This window comes from Fomitopsis serialis (assembly GCF_022376445.1).
Source record: "Fomitopsis serialis strain Sig1Antser10 chromosome Unknown B0H18scaffold_60, whole genome shotgun sequence".
Taxonomy (NCBI): Eukaryota; Fungi; Basidiomycota; class Agaricomycetes; order Polyporales; family Fomitopsidaceae; genus Fomitopsis; species Fomitopsis serialis.
Window position 1 is genome coordinate 219,768 of NW_025955020.1, and position 17,166 is coordinate 236,933.

The 17,166-nt window shown below is 53.3% G+C and overlaps 6 protein-coding genes across 6 annotated transcripts; 3 read left to right on the forward strand and 3 right to left on the reverse strand.

Moving 5' to 3' along the window:
* Positions 1 to 650: 650 nt before the first annotated feature.
* B0H18DRAFT_1105962 (P-loop containing nucleoside triphosphate hydrolase protein) lies at positions 651 to 4,845 on the reverse strand (the record flags this gene model as incomplete). Its single annotated transcript, XM_048032670.1, has 26 exons — positions 651 to 854; positions 911 to 934; positions 989 to 1,100; positions 1,152 to 1,166; positions 1,222 to 1,325; positions 1,522 to 1,646; positions 1,699 to 1,721; positions 1,772 to 1,835; positions 1,882 to 2,011; positions 2,060 to 2,066; positions 2,124 to 2,182; positions 2,231 to 2,305; positions 2,471 to 2,501; positions 2,555 to 2,642; positions 2,865 to 2,901; positions 2,956 to 3,081; positions 3,159 to 3,226; positions 3,394 to 3,642; positions 3,693 to 3,845; positions 3,886 to 3,919; positions 3,962 to 4,049; positions 4,098 to 4,146; positions 4,194 to 4,303; positions 4,356 to 4,638; positions 4,701 to 4,741; positions 4,791 to 4,845. The coding sequence occupies 25 exons, from the start codon at positions 4,843 to 4,845 to the stop codon at positions 925 to 927; spliced, it is 2,136 nt and encodes a 711-aa protein (XP_047890847.1). The 3' UTR covers positions 651 to 854; positions 911 to 924.
* Positions 4,846 to 6,288: 1,443 nt separating this feature from the next.
* On the reverse strand, positions 6,289 to 7,418 carry B0H18DRAFT_1188953 (uncharacterized protein; the record flags this gene model as incomplete). The annotated part of the gene is made up of 3 exons (XM_048036030.1): positions 7,233 to 7,418; positions 6,798 to 7,179; positions 6,289 to 6,744 (listed from the first exon to the last, which is right to left on the reverse strand). The coding sequence occupies exons 1-3, from the start codon at positions 7,367 to 7,369 to the stop codon at positions 6,289 to 6,291; spliced, it is 975 nt and encodes a 324-aa protein (XP_047890848.1). The 5' UTR covers positions 7,370 to 7,418.
* Positions 7,419 to 7,843: 425 nt separating this feature from the next.
* On the forward strand, positions 7,844 to 8,764 carry B0H18DRAFT_561945 (uncharacterized protein). Its single transcript, XM_048038611.1, has 2 exons — positions 7,844 to 7,919; positions 7,980 to 8,764. The coding sequence occupies exon 2, from the start codon at positions 7,981 to 7,983 to the stop codon at positions 8,725 to 8,727; it is 747 nt and encodes a 248-aa protein (XP_047890849.1). The 5' UTR covers positions 7,844 to 7,919; position 7,980; the 3' UTR covers positions 8,728 to 8,764.
* Positions 8,765 to 9,704: 940 nt separating this feature from the next.
* Positions 9,705 to 11,533, forward strand: B0H18DRAFT_1021264 (uncharacterized protein). Its single transcript, XM_048029527.1, has 3 exons — positions 9,705 to 11,149; positions 11,218 to 11,245; positions 11,309 to 11,533. The coding sequence occupies exon 1, from the start codon at positions 9,712 to 9,714 to the stop codon at positions 11,104 to 11,106; it is 1,395 nt and encodes a 464-aa protein (XP_047890850.1). The 5' UTR covers positions 9,705 to 9,711; the 3' UTR covers positions 11,107 to 11,149; positions 11,218 to 11,245; positions 11,309 to 11,533.
* Positions 11,534 to 11,642: 109 nt separating this feature from the next.
* Positions 11,643 to 15,262, forward strand: B0H18DRAFT_562011 (uncharacterized protein). The gene is made up of 14 exons (XM_048038612.1): positions 11,643 to 11,972; positions 12,024 to 12,151; positions 12,209 to 12,279; positions 12,332 to 12,463; positions 12,519 to 12,765; positions 12,821 to 12,943; positions 13,001 to 13,080; positions 13,135 to 13,208; positions 13,262 to 13,577; positions 13,628 to 13,657; positions 13,717 to 13,803; positions 13,855 to 13,930; positions 13,987 to 14,219; positions 14,273 to 15,262. The coding sequence occupies exons 1-14, from the start codon at positions 11,761 to 11,763 to the stop codon at positions 15,218 to 15,220; spliced, it is 2,757 nt and encodes a 918-aa protein (XP_047890851.1). The 5' UTR covers positions 11,643 to 11,760; the 3' UTR covers positions 15,221 to 15,262.
* Positions 15,263 to 16,111: 849 nt separating this feature from the next.
* B0H18DRAFT_880188 (uncharacterized protein) lies at positions 16,112 to 16,923 on the reverse strand (the record flags this gene model as incomplete). The annotated part of the gene is made up of 3 exons (XM_048040748.1): positions 16,112 to 16,547; positions 16,600 to 16,717; positions 16,770 to 16,923. Coding segments are annotated over 3 exons (708 nt in total), but the record flags the coding sequence as incomplete, so codon positions are not given.
* Between the last annotated feature and the right edge of the window lie 243 nt (positions 16,924 to 17,166).

Sequence of the window (17,166 nt, forward strand, 5' to 3'; positions counted from 1 at the left end):
TGTTCATGGGACAGATTCCGCTCATTCTGGCTTGGGCATTGAGCATTCACAAGTCTCAGGGACAAACACTACAACGTGTTCGCGTCAACCTCGGGCGTATCTTCGAGAAGGGACAAGGTCCGTCGTGAACTGATTCTTCGATGCTCGCTGAATTGACATCATGTGTAGCCTACGTCGCACTCTCCAGAGCGACAAGCATGGAGACCCTGGAAGTGCATGGGTTTGAGCCAACTAAGTCAGTCTTTTACGCCGTTCTGTCGTTGTCGTGCTGGCCAGTAAACTAACGACCTCGCAGGGTCATGGCGCATCCAAGGGTGCTTCAATGGACGAACCAAATGACGGGAGTCAACACAAGTCCACCAGAGGAGCTTGACGATGACAGAGAGTACTGGGATGAGTTCGGTTACGACTGAGGGCGACAGATGACCGCCACATTGTCTCAAGCATCCCGGATACAAGGGAGTCCATGGCACCGGGCCGCAATAAGACCCTGTAGTGTCACCCTCTGAGCTCCCACGGATCGACGACACAGTGAAGACGATGGTTTTTGTTATATCATTGCGCCGCTAGCTCTTCAAGTCGTCGTCTGTGGGACATCATACATCTTGCTTTACACAATTCAATGAGAAACCGCGGCTCTCCTTCGGCTACGGCGAAATAAAGATACAGTTCGTCTATGTCCATGATGAGTGCTCCCGACACCCACTAAAGCCAGATCACGACCTCTTTTCATGACGCGGAAGCGGTCCCTTCCGCCATGGCATACAGAGCCTCCTTGTCTCCGCTTTCATCTACTAATGCCTTGAGCAGGCCCTTCGGTTTCTTGAGCAATTCCCAGGACTGCCAAATTCAACCTGAAATTCTCATGTTAGACTCACATAGCATAGTAGTAAGCATCGTGTCGACTCACAACACGGCCGGCATCTAAGACCATCTACATAGACGTTGTCAGATATGATGGTCATATATTGATACAAAGAAGACATACGATTTTGTCTGCGTCCATGATCGTTTGTAAACGGTGAGCAATCGTGAGCAGTGTGACACCCTTATCCAATTCTCTCCGTAGAGATTCTTGATTACAGTATCCGTCGCATAATCTAGAACAGACATCAGTGCGCTGTCCTAGTCCCATGAGCATTGAGACGTACCGATCGCAGAAGTTGCTGCAATAGAGTAAATGAGTGAAGAAACGTCGAGAACAGAAGTGGAACTACGCACCTTCATCAAGGATCAACAGCTTGCTCTGACGTACGATAGCTCTTGCCAACGCAAGGATCTGTCGTTGACCAACTGATAAATTGCTCCCGCCACTCGAAATCTGACTGTCAAGAGTGATACGTCCTTCATCCATTTCACTCTGTAGGTTGAAGAGCCCGGCGGCACGTAGGGCTCATTCAGACGGCGTCATCATGCTGGTCAAAGGGGTCGAGGTTTGACGGGCGTGCCACTGAGTAGCTCAGGCTAGTCGAGCACAACAAGTGAGTTTCGTCCGATCATGCGAGACCAGGACATACACACCACTGAGGAATGATCGTAATGTTTGAACGCAACGCATCGAGATTGATCTCATCGGTTGCAAGCCCATCGTAGTAGACTTTGCCTTCCGTGAGGATGCATCGCAATAGCGAGAGTGTCAGTGAGCTCTATGTCTGCGCGTCAGTGTGGTGCGTTTCTCGGCCAGCGTAGCCCACTAACCTTGCCGCTACCTGTGCGACCCACTACAACCACCATGAGCACTGCACGCATCATACGTTGATGCAACACTTACCGATGCCTACACGCTCGCCTGACTTCACTTCGAAAGATAGCTCGTGTAAGACGCGAGGGCCATCCTGCAATCCGTAAGACACTGATCTATTGACAAGTCATCTAGCTCACCGAAGAATAGCGAGAGGACAGTCTGTCCACCTTCAGTCCACCACTTGCTGGCCAGTATGCAGGGGGAACACCGTCAGCAGTTGGTTTTGGTTCTTGCTCTATGTGTACATATTGTTCGATGCGCTCCAAACTGGATAATAGTTCAGAGATTAATCGTGCACAGGTCATGAAGAGTTACCTGTTGCCTGTGGATCATGGACAAGCTCCAGCGAAAGAAATGACGACTTGATGTGCAGGCTCACCTGACACCTCGAATTCGTTGAAGATACGGACCCACCCAATATCATACCACTGAATCCAACTGCAACGGTGATCAATAATGATATGTGTCTCCGGAAACACAGGATACCGACCTGCCATGTTCAGTGAGAAACCAGTATTGGACGCATTGAAGGTGCTCCCGTACACAAGTAGGCAGCAAGACCTGTGGAGAACAGAGCACCCAAAGCATCTATGCGAATGCAGATCCACCTGACACTGGTTTAGTCAAATGACGCGATCCTGGAAAAACCCACAGACCGATTGAGATTATAAAATGTACGGGCAGCAATAGTCCATCGGTCGCTACGCGCGTATGACTCCTTCCGACCCTTCCTGCGCTCCGTACGCCCGAATGGAAGCTACACGCCGTATTAGAACAGAATGGATGACAAATGAAAAGCCGCGTACTCACCAGCGATAGCAGCACCAAATTGCCCAAGCACGGGAGCTCGTGCATTGCTCATTTCGCGCTTCACCGATAACTGTGCCTTCATGTAGACCTGCCCGAGCCATCCACCGAGGATAGCAACAAACGCTCCGGGAAAGAGGAAGATGGGAGACATGATGATAACCGCTTGCAAGTTTGCACAACATTGCCACGGTCAGTTCGACGACCGACCGGAAGTAGTCAGTGATAGGTCCGTCGCTGCAACCGTCATAAGCCTACACGCCTATGCTTGATGAAGAATATTCAGTACCTGCTGCTATATCTTGCGTTGCACCGTGTGATAATTCGAGATGTCGGTGTTTGTCAAGCACCTAGGGATTATCTATAAGTCAAAGACGGGATTCGGGTGAGTGACCCTCGCTTACCTCAGAGTCGTACCGAGGACAGACTGGATGAGTGATACATGTATGGAGCGCGAGGCTCTCAGTGCGCCGTAGACATAGACGATGTAACCAATGCCGTAGAGGGTTGCCGCACAAAGCAGTAGGACACTATAGCCAGTCAAGTAGCTGTTGAGCCCACGATGTTAGCGAACTGGGTCGTATGAGGCAACAGACAAACCACTAACAATGGCACATTGACCTCGGAAGGATCATGTTCCTCGTACTGTTGGGCCCAGTGACCGAGGAACCATATCTGGACAGTGTCACATAGCTGGGACAACACGAGCGTGCCGACACAAAGTAGCCAGAACGTGAATTGATGCCCACCGCCAAGACTGGAGAAGAACATTCTCACTGCTCGCCGTTAATGATGCTGCTGTAGGTAGTGATAGGATGGAACGCACATGCTGGCCAGCTCACATGCCCGACAGAAACTTCCTCGGAAAGGATGAGTTTTCCGTCCGACTTCTTGGGTTCCTCATTTGGTTGTTGATCGTCGACGGTGTGCTCAGCCTTCTCGATCTCCTTGTTCTCCTCTTCGATTTCCTTCGACAGTTCCTTGTCCTTAGCCAACACTTTCGACAACGTACCCTGACTGGCAATTCGGCCATCCGTACCAAGGGACACGACGAAGTCGGCGATTGGGCTGGCCATTGCCACATTATGCGTCTGAGAGCGTCTTTAGGCAGACTGTAGTTGTAGAAGACGACAACACTCACCACCAACAGCACAGTCCGACCACGAACGAGGTCTCCTTTGAAGCATTTGTCCACGATCCACTTGGCTGTATGCACGTCGAGAGCGGCCAAGACGTCATCAAGCAGCAGAATCTCTGCAGACGAATACACAGCGCGAGCGAGTGTAATGCGAGCCTAGACAAGGATGAGTCGCGTACATTGTTTGATCACAGACCTCATTACCTTTCTGACCACCACTGAACAACAATCTAATTAGCAATGAGGCAAACGCGTTAAGCGAGTAACTTTACCTCAGTGTCAGCCCCTTCTCGCCAACTTCAGTCTGGTCTCCGGCATCGAAAAGCGTAAGATCTCGTTTCAAGCCGCATTGGTCGATGACTGCCTAGTTGTCAATCCACCGTCAGAAAGTGAGTCCGAGTGTCTTACCCTTGTTGTAACGTTCCTTGTCATACGGGGCGCCAAACAGAATGTTATCCTGCGAAAATAGTCAACACGGTGTACCATCTTCTGTGATGAGCTTACTCTAATGGTCTCGTTCTGTACCCATGACTCCTGCGCCGCATACGCAACACCGCCGGTACGAGGCAGATGATAGTACGAGTCGGGTCCTGATGGGATGTAGTGCATCTCGCCTGTACAAACGTCAATGTCTCTTTGACATCTATGCATCGATCTTGAACTCACCGAGTAGAGCCATCAAGAACGAAGTCTTCCCTGAGCCAGTAGGCCCAACAATGAGGTTGAAATGGCCACGTCTGAGCTGTAACTCGTCTTCAATTCGCAGCATGAAATTCCTTCGCGATCTACCAGGTGTGCCTGGTGATACCGGTGTTGATAGGCCATAATTCTCGTTCGCCCACGTGAACGAAGCATTGCGGATGCCGATGATGTCGCGAGTGACGAGCGTCTTAGGGATCAGGGCTTCGGCTTCATGCGAATCCGGAGAGAACTCATCGAGCAGCTCGGTCTGAAGAAAGGACACAGGTTTCGTCTACGGTGAGGAGGCTATGACGGGACTAGAGAACGCACCTTCTTCAGGAACTCATCTACACGATCGAGAGACACTTTCGCTATTGAACGGAGTTAGCGTGCATATGAAGGTACAATTGGTGTTCTTACCTCGAATCATGGCAGGAACCAAGGCGAAGACGCCGCTCAAGGTCTGTCTGAGCATATCGAAGACTGCACGTCCCCGTGAGCAAAATCGCGCATAGAGTAGTCTCACAGATTTACCTGACATAGTTGAGAACACCGCCGACGCTGTCAGCTCTTTCTTCATGATCAAGGTCTACAAGTATCATATATCAGTGCGGTTGTCGGGGGGGGGACTGTACTTTACTTACGTATGCGATGAACGTGGCTATCATCGTAATCAAGGGAATGGCATAACTATATGCAAGGTCACCTCGCGATCACTAGGAGAGTGCAGAAAGGTGACGTACTTAAGGTTCGCATTGATGAGCCCCAACATCCTATACCTCCACTGGTAGTACAGCTCGTCCTCACGCTTCTCCGAGAGCTGCTGCACGACACGAGGCTCCCATCCAAACAGCTTGATCATGCGGATGACGTTCATAGCTAATTAATACATGAGATTAAAAGGCTCGGAACAAACCTTCGAGGAATAGAACGCTTACATTCAGTGACACTCTGCACGCGGAGATCCGTCTTCTTCATCTTTTCAATCTGGACGTTCTGGATCTTGCCGGCGACGTAGCCAGGGATCGGGAACAGGAGCACCATCGTCGCCATACCAGCAAATGCACTATGTGAGCATGTCTCAACACTCATGTCCGGCGCAGACCTTGAGATGTGACTGACCTCCAACCGAGAATAGAATACAAGAACCATATGCAGAGAGCGAGCTGCAAGGGGATCTCAATAACTTTCGTGCGGTCAGTCAAGCCATTCAATTGCCGCTCTTTTCAAACAGCTTACCGATGAACAAGAAGTCGCGTCCGTTGATAAGGTTGTCCAAGTCTGTTGTGACCAAGTTGTTAATCTTCCCAACGAGGTTACCGCCCGTCGCTTCTTCGCTCTTCTTCGGTTCCTCCTTCTTACCCTCCCCGATCGGGAGGGCACCTTGGATTTGCTCTTGCCTTTGTTGTTGGTCGACGTGGAACCAACGCTGATGGTGCTCGCGCGTACCGTCTCGTCTTCGCTGCTCGTCGGACTGTGGTTCTCGCCTTCAGTGGGGCCCAGCGAATCCACGCCTTCCGTCTCAGCGATAGATCCATTGTCCGGGGTGCCGACAGCAGTAGTGACAGTGCTATTTGCGGGCGAGTCGGCTACCTCGGCCTTCATCCGGATACGCAGCGAGTGCTCGAAGAGGAGCTGCGTGATGATACTCGTCGTGCGCACGAGCATACGCGTGGTCGTGAAGATGTAAACCTGGAGGGCGATCGAGCCAACCATTGGGCCGACGAACAGCCACGAGATCCACACCCACGGACGCACGACCGCGCCCTCGCCGTCCGTCTCGAGGTAGTGCAGGAGGTTCCTGATCCCGAGCGGGCTCGCGAAGGATGTAACCACCTGGATGGTCAGCGTGATCGCAAGCACAATGTACTCCGTGCGAACACGGCCATCAGCCCGAAGAACATATGCCGCTGCTTCGTCACTTGGAACGGGTCGAGCCGCTTGAAGCTGCGCTTGACGAGATGCTTCGCGCTGTCGTAGTCGGCGAGCGGCGGGAGCTTCTCGATGGCAGGTGCGGGACCTTGTACGCCTCGAAGACGGTCGGGTCTAGCCACAGGAAAGCATCGTCGAGAGCAGCGACGCCGTTTGCTCGGGATCGGCTTCCAGGCATCCTTGGGTCAGCGGGTGTGTACTGCCGAGGGACAAGCAGCGGCACCACTACGCCCGCAACAGTGAGTAGAGCAAACTTTCCCCATAGGAGTGCGCCTTCCGCTCCGTCTATCGGCTGAAGAGTGTAGGTGGCAAGAGGCCAAACGTCGCGGTAGACGAACACGATCCATGTGAAAGCCAGCACTAGGGCCAAGTGATGCGTTGCGAGCTTAGCGGATCTCGCGTTGACTGCGACAGAGAGTATGCCGAGAAGCGACGAGTAGCCCTGAAGGTGTGCGCGTCAGCTAGAACATATGCACTTTCGCTCGGGGCACTCACATATGTCAAGCAGAGTGCAACGTGCGGCAAGACCTTGGAGTTCAAAGGCGAGGAGACTTGGCGAGAAGTAAAGACCGCGGTGAGGATGGATAAGGCAAGGAGGGCAAGCGTGCACAGGAGACGCAGAACACGGTAAGCGAATATGACCGGTCCACCGTATTGAGCCATATGTTGTGAGACAACGGACAAATGCTGTTGTTCCCCAACAGCATCGTCTACGTTTTCATCCTCTATCTCGTCTGCTGAGTCGTTCTCCGAGGTCGCAAGCCTCTTGTACAACTTCTTCACGGGTTCCGAGTGCGCGATTAGCTGGAGGAGCAATACGAGCAGCGAGGCTGTCGCCGCATATCCGGGGAAGACGAGGGTGTTGGCGAAGACCGTTCTGCGCTCGTTGTACATTAGACTTGTCTCGACAACGACGAATATGCCACGTACTTTGCATCCTCTATCTGCAGCACACTCAGGCTTGCCGAAGTGAATGGCCTACTAAAGCTCGATCCCTGTTCCAGGTAGAGCTGAGACGAGTCCCAAGTCGACTGCCAGAGGCTGGCCAGATATCTCTGGCTTTCCATTGCCGCCTACGAGAGGACTGAAGCTCAGGGTATGGAACGGCCTTGCGTGTGCGCCTGGCCCTGAGTGGGGTACATGAACGGGCGCTTCGAGTCAACGGCAGCGGCAGCGGCGGGCAAGCGGCGGACCTGATTTGACAATTGAGAAAATCATTACCCTGGCAGTTGCACGCGGTTCGTTATCGCCGCTCTGAGATCCGCGGGCATTATGGTTGTGATGCCGGGTGTCTTCTGCAATGAGATGGTGGGGTTCCCTACGCAAATTAAAATATATTCGAAGGAGTATTGGGTGCAAGAGTACGCTGCAGTACTGAGAAGCCGGCTCCTGGGCCTCGATGGCAGGTAGTTTGGATGCAGTGTGCCCGATCTTATCGGAGAACTGCTCAGATCCTTTGTCCCGATCTCATCATGTGCCTTGCCGCCCTCGGGAGCAACTCCGATTGAGATCGGGCAGGGATCGGGAGTCGCACTGTCGCACGCGTCGTTTCCTCACTCGGCTCACTGTGACCCAGTCGAAACGCAGTGTATACAAGACACCGTTTCATACGTCCAAGTAGGTCAATGCCGCGTTACCACAGGTGTGCAACCTCTGACCCCGCCTGCTTATGCATAGCATGCTTCCCGGGCTACCGGTAGAATTGCACGAACGCATACTCGAACACCTCCAGGACGAGCGGCGAACCCTACGGATGTGTAGCTTGACTTGCCGTGCATGGGTTTTCTTCGCACAACGCCACCTTTTCCGCAAGGTCCGCATCGAGAGGCGTCCTGACTCCTCCGCATTCTTAGCGGTTTTGCAAGCATCGACCACCGGAATCGCAGACCATGTCCGCGAGCTCAACTTGCTGGGCGTTCTCTTCACTACCAACGGTCTTCCCCCTCCCGAATTGCAACATATCATCCGCCTCCTCGTGAATCTTGAGACCCTATCTATCGAAGCCGTCGATTGGCCTCGCGCGATGGACATCATGGAGTATTCACGTATCGCGTCGCATTCCCTCAGCGACGCGGTTGCTTTCCTATTTCCAGCGCCGACTCTCAAAGCCCTACGACTATGGAATGTTCACTTCGAATCAGCCAATGATCTACTTCATCTGCTCGTCGCCTTTCCTTCCCTGTCCAGTGTCCGACTGGTGAACGTGAGCTTGAACAACGTCCCGGAGAGGCTTGCTCAGAGTGATGGTGATGCACATCGCCTTCGTATCGAAGGTTTGTATGTAGAAAATTACACGACCGACGGCATACTGGTGCTGTTCGTGGATAGGCTGTTGAAGCCTCCCTTCGAGACGCATCTCCGGAGGATCGATGGGACATCGACTACCGCGTGGGTCCGTATGATGCCGGCGCGCCTGTTCTGCTAGAGGCGGTGCGTGTCTCAGTAGGCTCCTTGGAGTCATGCGACGTCAAGTTCGACGATGACAGTAAGTCGGCTGCTCAATATGTCTGCTCGTGTGGCTCTGACACTAGTTTTTGTAGCTTGGCTGCGGGATCTAGATATATCGAGACACCGCAAGCTGGCCAGCCTTGTCCTCGGCCTGCGTTGTACTGACGGGCTCTTCGGCGCGACACTCGTCGACAAGTACACCAACTTGCCAGAATTTCTGACTACGCTCAACGCCCCTTACCTGCGCCGTCTGCAACTGTCTTTCACGCTCCTGAGCACGCGGCCTTCTTGGAACCATCTTCCTTGGCAGCGCATCGATGACGCCCTTGTCTCATTGCATAAGAAATACCCGTCCCTCGCGCTCAAATTCCGGGTTACTATCTTGATGCAGCCATGCGAACGAGGCGGTGTCATCCCGTTGTTCGTTGGACGGTTCCCGGCTACAGTAGCCAACTCAGTTCCAGTGAGCGTGGATGTCTGTCCGATCGATTGGGATAATAGCACTGGGCATCTAACGTATGTAGAGCAACCTATGTGGTCCGAACCGCTGCAGTAACTACCTTTGTGGTATAACTTCGAGTCACCAACTGCGACAGAAGTCGTAGTGTGCTACGAATGGTAATAGTAGTACTTATGTTGATGTCGAAGTGCTTATGCATTGCAATTATGTCAACAACTTGCACCTATGTACTACGGAGCAATTGCCATTCACGTGGATTGAGCGAGATCTGTATGGGAGGCCGGCTCCATCGCAGCGTCGCTGTTTAGCTGAGGATGGCCCTAGTACCTACGTTCAAACGTTCAAGTTGTACCGGTACCTGCTCGACGTTTAACGTTTAGATTCAACGCTTTATAGCGGAGTCGATCGACGGTCCCGCGCGCTGCGATATACATATCGGGCCGAGATCTCGGCCATCTTAGCACTCGACGAGCCCTCCCAAACTTAGACTTGACCTCGACTATGCCACTACCATCGCATTTGCAGCTACCGCTCGAGCTACACGAATACATAATCGACTATCTCCACGATGACCAGCGCGCACTCAGGGCTTGCAGCCTTGCGTACCGAGGCTTGCTCCGCACCACTAGACACCACCTCTTCGAGTCTATCGTCCTCCGACGGGTCGCGGACTGTCTTCGCTTCCTCGACGCCCTGGAATCCTCTGCGCAGACTCCAGTCAGGATCGCAGATTATGTCCGGGATATCCAGCTTCCCTACATGGCGCTCGTGAGAGGGAATCGAGGGGAACGAAAGGGGTGGCGTTTCGAGCTGTTGCGTCGGATACTCCGCGACCTGCGCAACCTCGCCTGTCTACGAATGCACGCTTTCGATTGGTTGGGATTCTTTGACCTCTTAACTATGGAGACTTTCGCTGCGAGGAGCCTGACGGAAGCGATGGCCGCGTTCTTCCCTTTCCCAAACCTCAAGAAACTGCACATCGACCACTGCGTCCTCCGTTCGTCACGCGAGCTGACACGGCTCATGTCTGTCTTTCCTCGACTCTCATGGCTGGACCTGCAGCTGATCGTGGAGCCTTCGATACCGGGCGAATCGTCTCCAGAGCCCTCTGACGACCTCAGGGATCTGCAATGCGTTGAACTCGGTACGAACATGAGGACGCTCGTGGCGGATTTCAATTATAGCTCGCAAGCTATGCTCGCGTGTATCGTGGAATCACTGCTCGGACCTCCGTTCGAAGTGAATCTCAGTCGAGTTGTATGGGATGCAGGCCCCCTTGAGAGGCGTCAGGTAGATGATATGTCCCTGTTGAAAGAAGTGATACGGAGGTCGGAGGCCACCTTGGAGTCGTTCAAGGCAACATTCCCTGAAGACGGTGAGTCGCTTCCGCAGTTGCTAATCAGTGTCACTCACCTGTATGTCGGGATGGTAGCGTGGCTGACAGACCTTGATCTGTCTCGTCATCAACAGCTCACGACGTTCACTCTCGCTCTCCGCTTCGACGTCGAGAACCCCTTCTTCTCTGCATTACCCGTCTTCTTCTCTGGGCTCACATCCGAACGGCTGCGCGATGTCCACCTGCACTTCGAGCTTGTCGACATTGCTGCTGAATGGGCCTACGTCGACTGGCCTCGTCTGGACCAAGCCTTTGCTTCTCTCCACAGAAGATGTCCCTTGTTGAGTATCACCTTCCACGTCCACAGTATCGTGGTAACGGGTAGCGAGAGACCCCATGTCTTCCATCCTCTCAAGGAGCGACTGTCGCAAACTATAGAAGCGGGGATGCGCGTCGCATTAGTGCTTACCAAGACCGTCTTCCGCCCCCGGGATGATAGCAACGAGCCGTTGCACATGGAGTTTACCACTGAAATTGAAGAACGCTGCTGGTTGTCATGAAGGACCTCAGTGAGGATATAATGCTGACATCGTGTAGACACTGGTGAGTTTTTCCGCCCTTCACTGACTATACGTACGGGTCACTGGTGCCTAACGGAACCACTCGTGTAGGCATGGTCATCTGCCTTCGTGTCTACAGGTATGTAGCACCGACTTCTGCCCACACAACGTGTGAAAAAGGTCTGACTTTTGATGACGCTAGGTGCTGGAGTTCCCTTTTCGCAAAGCAAGAGGTTTCGACAGAGAGAGCTCGATGAGCTTGTAAAATACATTCCGTGTACCACAGTCTACCACTTCAGCTATTTGGTGATACACAATCATACACCTGAGTTCAATTGAATTACATCACGATGTCGAGAGCGACATTGTTGGATGCGAACTTCGATTTCTGAGATTCTTCATCTTTCACGTCAAACATTGTGCGATCGGGTCGAAGCAGGAAACTACAACATTGTGTCGGCAGAAATCCAAGAACTTGAGTAGAACCACTGGGCGCGCCAAGGGCGCGCGTCGACGGTGCGTCACCCAGTTGCGGTGGGTGCCATATATGGTGCACGTGGTCGTTCTCCCGTTCCAGTTTCGCGTCTGTGTGCTTCCTCCCCATCCCCTCCACAGTCTGTCCTCGAGTTCTTCGTGCTTGACTGGTCCAGCTCTATGTCTTCGTCACAAGAGAGCCAGCCTTCTAGCCGTCAGTCCACGTCTGACCCACCTCAGCAAGACGCGATAACGCTCTTCGACCTCCATCTCAGGTTCCTGTCCGAGTCATACCTCAGCTTCTTTCTGGAACGGTACGCCCGCAAGTCTTCTTCCAATCAGGTTTACCTCAGACATCGTATGACTTGTAGCCGGAGAATCGAGGAGCATTAGTGAGTGCGTACACGAGAGGACCGCGCCGTCTGGGCTGACGGGAAGTCCAGTGTGGAGGCGTTGCTTCGGCTACACCGGAAAGTCAAGGCTGCAGATACAGTATTGGACGACCCGGGTCGTGGCGACGTCAGCACGACGAGGGCTGCCTGGAACGAGATCAGGGATAACGTGGCGAGAGGTGCGTCCCCAAGCGATGTTCGGTCGTACATCAGTTGAACCTTTGGCGTTGCTACAGAGGCCGATACGCGTGTGGCGTTTCTTGGTGCTCTGACTGGGGATGTCATCAACCCTCTCATAGTACTTAGGGTAAGTCTGCAGGTTATCATTTGTACCAGACCCCATATGGACACCAGCGCAGGAAACCCAAGACCGTATTCGCAAGCGGATCAAGGAGGACCTAAAGGACGCAGTGGCTGCACATACAGACTACTCTGAGAATGTGCTGCCGCGTTATAAACGCAACTATCTCAGGAAGTGTCAGGAAGCAGAGGTTCGTACCCGTTCGGCGGAAGCGGTCCAGTGCCTCTGACATTACGATTGAATAGGAATACAAGGCCGCCATCACACTAAATACCCAATCCCCTCTCTCACCCAACGAGGGGCACTTCGCCATACCCCCACAATCCGCAGGTGCCAAACCGAACCCCGGCCTCTCGGCGCGCCCCGCGATCATCACCGCCCCGCAGCCTCTCCGTCCCCTTGACCGCCGACCGTCAGTCGGCGGAACGTCAAACCATGTCCGCTCGCCCTCCACGAGCACGTCATCAGCGCTACAGGACCTGGCCCACCAAGGTGATTGACCATCCTATCCGCGCGTGACGATATGATGCGATATAAAGTGCTACAGGAAAGAAGCAGCTCAACCAGCTCATGACCTTCCTGGACACGGGCGGTAACATGAAGGACCTCGCGGGACGGTCGGACAATGCGCTCAGGAGTGTGAGAGCAAAGCGCGAAGCGGACGAAGCAGGTGTGTTGCCCTTTGATGTTTTATATCTGTGTACAGGACTTGATGTTCCGATGCAAGACAAGGAATATCGGAAGGGCGTGCACTGGCTGGAGACGCTACGTCTTCGGAGAGTCAAGATTCTCGAGTCTGGATACAAGGTCAGTCCGGAATCGCCACAACGACGTGTGCGATACTAAAGGTCACACTGGCAGAGCTTGGAAGCGTTCGTTCGCGAGAATGCGGAGACAGTGAAGTCCGTGCTGCAGAAATACACTGACAACATGGTGTAGGTTGCTCGCTGGGATTTCTCCTTGTCCGCTCACCACGTACCCTATACAGTGCCACCTGCGCCACGCAGTCGCAGATCTGCGAGCACGGCAGACGCTCAGTCGCGCGGATATCTTCAGCACGAGACAGCGCCATCGTCGGATACAACATACCTCGCCAACTCGCGGCGGCTATCCCCAAGCCTGCATATTATTACAACTACAATGTCGGGGAATGCAAAGACCTGATTTTCGGCGTAAGCTTGGTTGATTATGCCACAGCGAGGAACCTGCATGGCGCCGAAGGTGAACAAGGGGTGCCGAAGATCGTGCGGATCTGTGTGAAGGAGATCGACAAGAGAGGAGTGGAATGCGAAGGGATCTATCGGGTGCGTGGTGTGCGGATCGTTGATGTAGTTGGTTCTGAACGGATGGGAAGGTATCTGGGAAACATGCGAGTGTGCGGGAGGTATGCAGGCGATCCTTGACCGGGCTTACTGGTTATGTTGACGCGAACGATGTGACTAGCTTCAGCACAAGGTCGAGCGCAATGAAGCGGCCTTCCAGTTCAACCCTGCCGTCGACGATATATATGCCGTGGCGTCCCTTCTGAAGGTGGGTCTACGAGCTATCACGAAGTTTCTTCGGTGCTGACCACGAGTGCAGTTGTATCTCCGCGAGCTTCCAGAGCCTCTCTTCCGCTTCCCATTACAGGAGCGACTGGCTCACAGTGAGGAGCTAGGTATGTTCATCCTTCATGATTCATCTGGCGCTCTGTTCATCGCAACACTGTTACAGACGAGCACCGAGGAAACGACTTTCAGCTTATCCGAGGCAAGATCCGCAGGTTACCTACGGTCCACCAATCGACGTTGAAGGTCCTCGTCGAGCACCTCGCACGAATCGCCGCTCATGCGGAGAAGAACAAGATGGACGCGAAGAACCTTGCGATCGTCTTCGGTGCTGTCATATTCGGCGAAGATGAGATGCCCAAGTCCGGCGGCGATCTGCTCACCGTGCACTCGTGGAAGGTATTGTCTGGGTATAGCTATGACTATGAGCATGGCTGACTCGGAAACCATAGGATACGTTGTGTGAAGACCTCATCAGTAATGCACACATTCTGTTCCAATCTACCGACTCGCCTCAACTCCTCTCCATCGTTCCGGACCCTTCGAACGCACCGTCTCCCATTTCACCAACCGCATCAGGATCACCTCGAGCCAGAGCGACGTCACAAGCATCTATTCTGGGCCCGATGGGGCCACCAGCCCTTCCATCCGGCTCCCTATCACGCAGCCCGAGACTTGGACGCTCTCCATCACTCCCTCCACAACGCTCACCTCCATACACTCCGGGGATCGCTAGTCCGCGGGCGACTCCACCAGAGGACTTCACACCACAGCTTCCGCCACGCCCGACAGGGAGCATCCATCCGTCGCAACGGTCTGCGGGTCTACCGCCGCCTGCCCCGCTCGTGCCGATGTCGCAGCGGCCGAATCGCCAATCGCTCCCTGTTCGGCCACGGTCACCGATGCCGGATTCTCCCCCTGGCTTATCGAGGTCACGCGATGTCAGCAGAGAGCGACGCACGCAGAAGACAACACCGCGGCTGCAGCAGCGCGAGCTGGATGGAGCAGAAGAGCCAGCTTCGCCGCGCAGAGAGCGACTGCTTACGCCGCATCTACCACCTCGTCCGCTGTCCCCTGCGGTGTCCACTCGGACGGGCGAGTCGAGCATTCAGGAGGAGCAGGAACCCGAAGTGCATGAACAGCTGCATCTTGCACCGTGGGGGAGCAACCTCGACTTGCACGAGCTTGGAGATCGCCCGCCCTCGGCTTCGGCATCGCCCAGGAGTCAATTTGCGACCATGAGGCCGGACTCTAGGCAGTCTGCCCGAAGATCACTCTCAGGTCCGTTAGCAGAGCCGCAAAGGTCGCCGGCACTAGTACAGCAAGCTCTACCCGATACCCAGGACAGTGATACAGCGCGGCGCACCGAGATCACCAGCGAAATGCGTACCGTGGAGTGAACAATATGTTTTGATGTGCGGTGGTTTGTAGAAGTATCTTTGGGCTAATCACGGTGTAGGGCATTGCTTAGTACATACGATGGCTACAGTAGTACACATCTGTTCAGTACTATCTTGGTACTATTGGTCTGACCGATTTCGATGTAGTCTGTACAGTAATAGTATAACGACAGTTCTATGAGTGCAATACGACTGACTAGGAGAGCAAGATGATGATACGTAGCGGTCCGTATGAAGGGATGATGGAGCAGGGCACACGTTCGATAATTCATCGCATAAATTGTATCGCATAGGCATCGTTCGCAGCGACGAGTTCCAGCGGGCTCACAGGAGGACTTTCGCGCATCCATTCAAGGACTCTGCGGTGAGCCATGACCCTGAGACGATACCGTGACCATCAATGGAGGTGCTGACAAGAAGGACACGGGGGGGGACTCACTTGCTAGGTTGAAACTCTCTGACTTCGAGAGTCTCCATGCTTGTTGCGCGCGAGAGCGCGACGTATGCTGTATGATTGAATGTTCAAATGGGAGGTTGCGGCAGGATTTAAAAAAGCCTTTATTACCTTGGCCTTTCTCGAATACACGCCCAAGATCGACTCTGACTCTCTTCAACGTTTGCCCTTGCGATTTATGTATGCTGATGGCCCACGCTAGAATGAGTGGTACCTGGAACTGGCATTGATCATGTCCATTTAGGGTCAGTAGGAATACCCTCACCTGCTCGCGACTAGCCTCTATTCTTCCTTGAGCATTCATGACCTCAAACATACAAGGAATACACAGCAGAGAAAGCCCGTTCTCGAATTTAACGCATGGCCATAATTTCCCGCCCTTGAGGATATGCGGTGGAGCGGGAGGCGGCCCACCCCTCTGGAGCGGGTGCGGTTGGTCACGCTCTACTCGATTGACCACCCCGAGTTGGATGCCGCGTAGCAGCGCGTCTTGGACTGTCATGAACTCGACAACCTTGCCGACGGATCCATTGACGAGCACTCCTTGGACTATGTTCTGCGACGTATGATTTGATTTGCATGAACAACTCAGAGGGACAAAACTCACCATGATGAGCATCACTTGCGCGCCGATCTGTGGATGAAAATTCAATCACACATATGATCACCGGTAAGGATATCACTACCTTGAGATTGATGTGCTTTGGCGCGATCACCTGCTGTTCCAGTAGTTTATCCATCCTTTCAACCGTGACAAGGAAACCCTCGTTGTCGATACCGGGCTGATCGGCAGCCGGGAATGGCATTGGCGTTCCTTGCAATTGTTCAAGGCGTGTGTGGTTAGCTCCGTATACCTGTCTCCGCGTAGGAAACCTACTTATTGTGAGAAACGTGAAGGAGAAGATTTGATGAAGCAAGCACGCACAGGTCCGTAGGCTCAATGTCATCATGATATACCACTCGTCTTGACAGTCTCCGGAAGGCCATCATGGTGGACTGTGACAGTCTACCGAGCCGCATTTCGTTTAGCATGTCGACAAAATCTATGACAGTTCACTGAGCGTTTTGGCATAGATGCTATAACATGACTCCGACCTTGATCCCTTTGTCGGAAGACCTTGTTCAATGCAATGGCTTGGCCGACGCAATCCGGCCACGAATGCGCATCGAAGCAGAACGTAGCAGGCTGGGGCACACCGTCGATGTGGTCCGGAACAGGTGGCAGTTGATAGAAATCGCCAGATAAAATGAGCTGTCATGGAGCCATCAGCCCCAGAAAGAGTAGTGAAGGGTTGATGTTGCCTACTTGTATACCACCGAAAGGCTGAGGATTTCTACGAATATACCGCGCTATAAATTCCTGGCGGCATCTACTCGTGACGGCTTCTCGACCACTTAAGACGCAGATCACCCACAAGTTTATCGAATAGCATGCCATCGATCATTGAGACTGTTCATGTATATCAGCGAATATATCAGCGCATAGCGATTG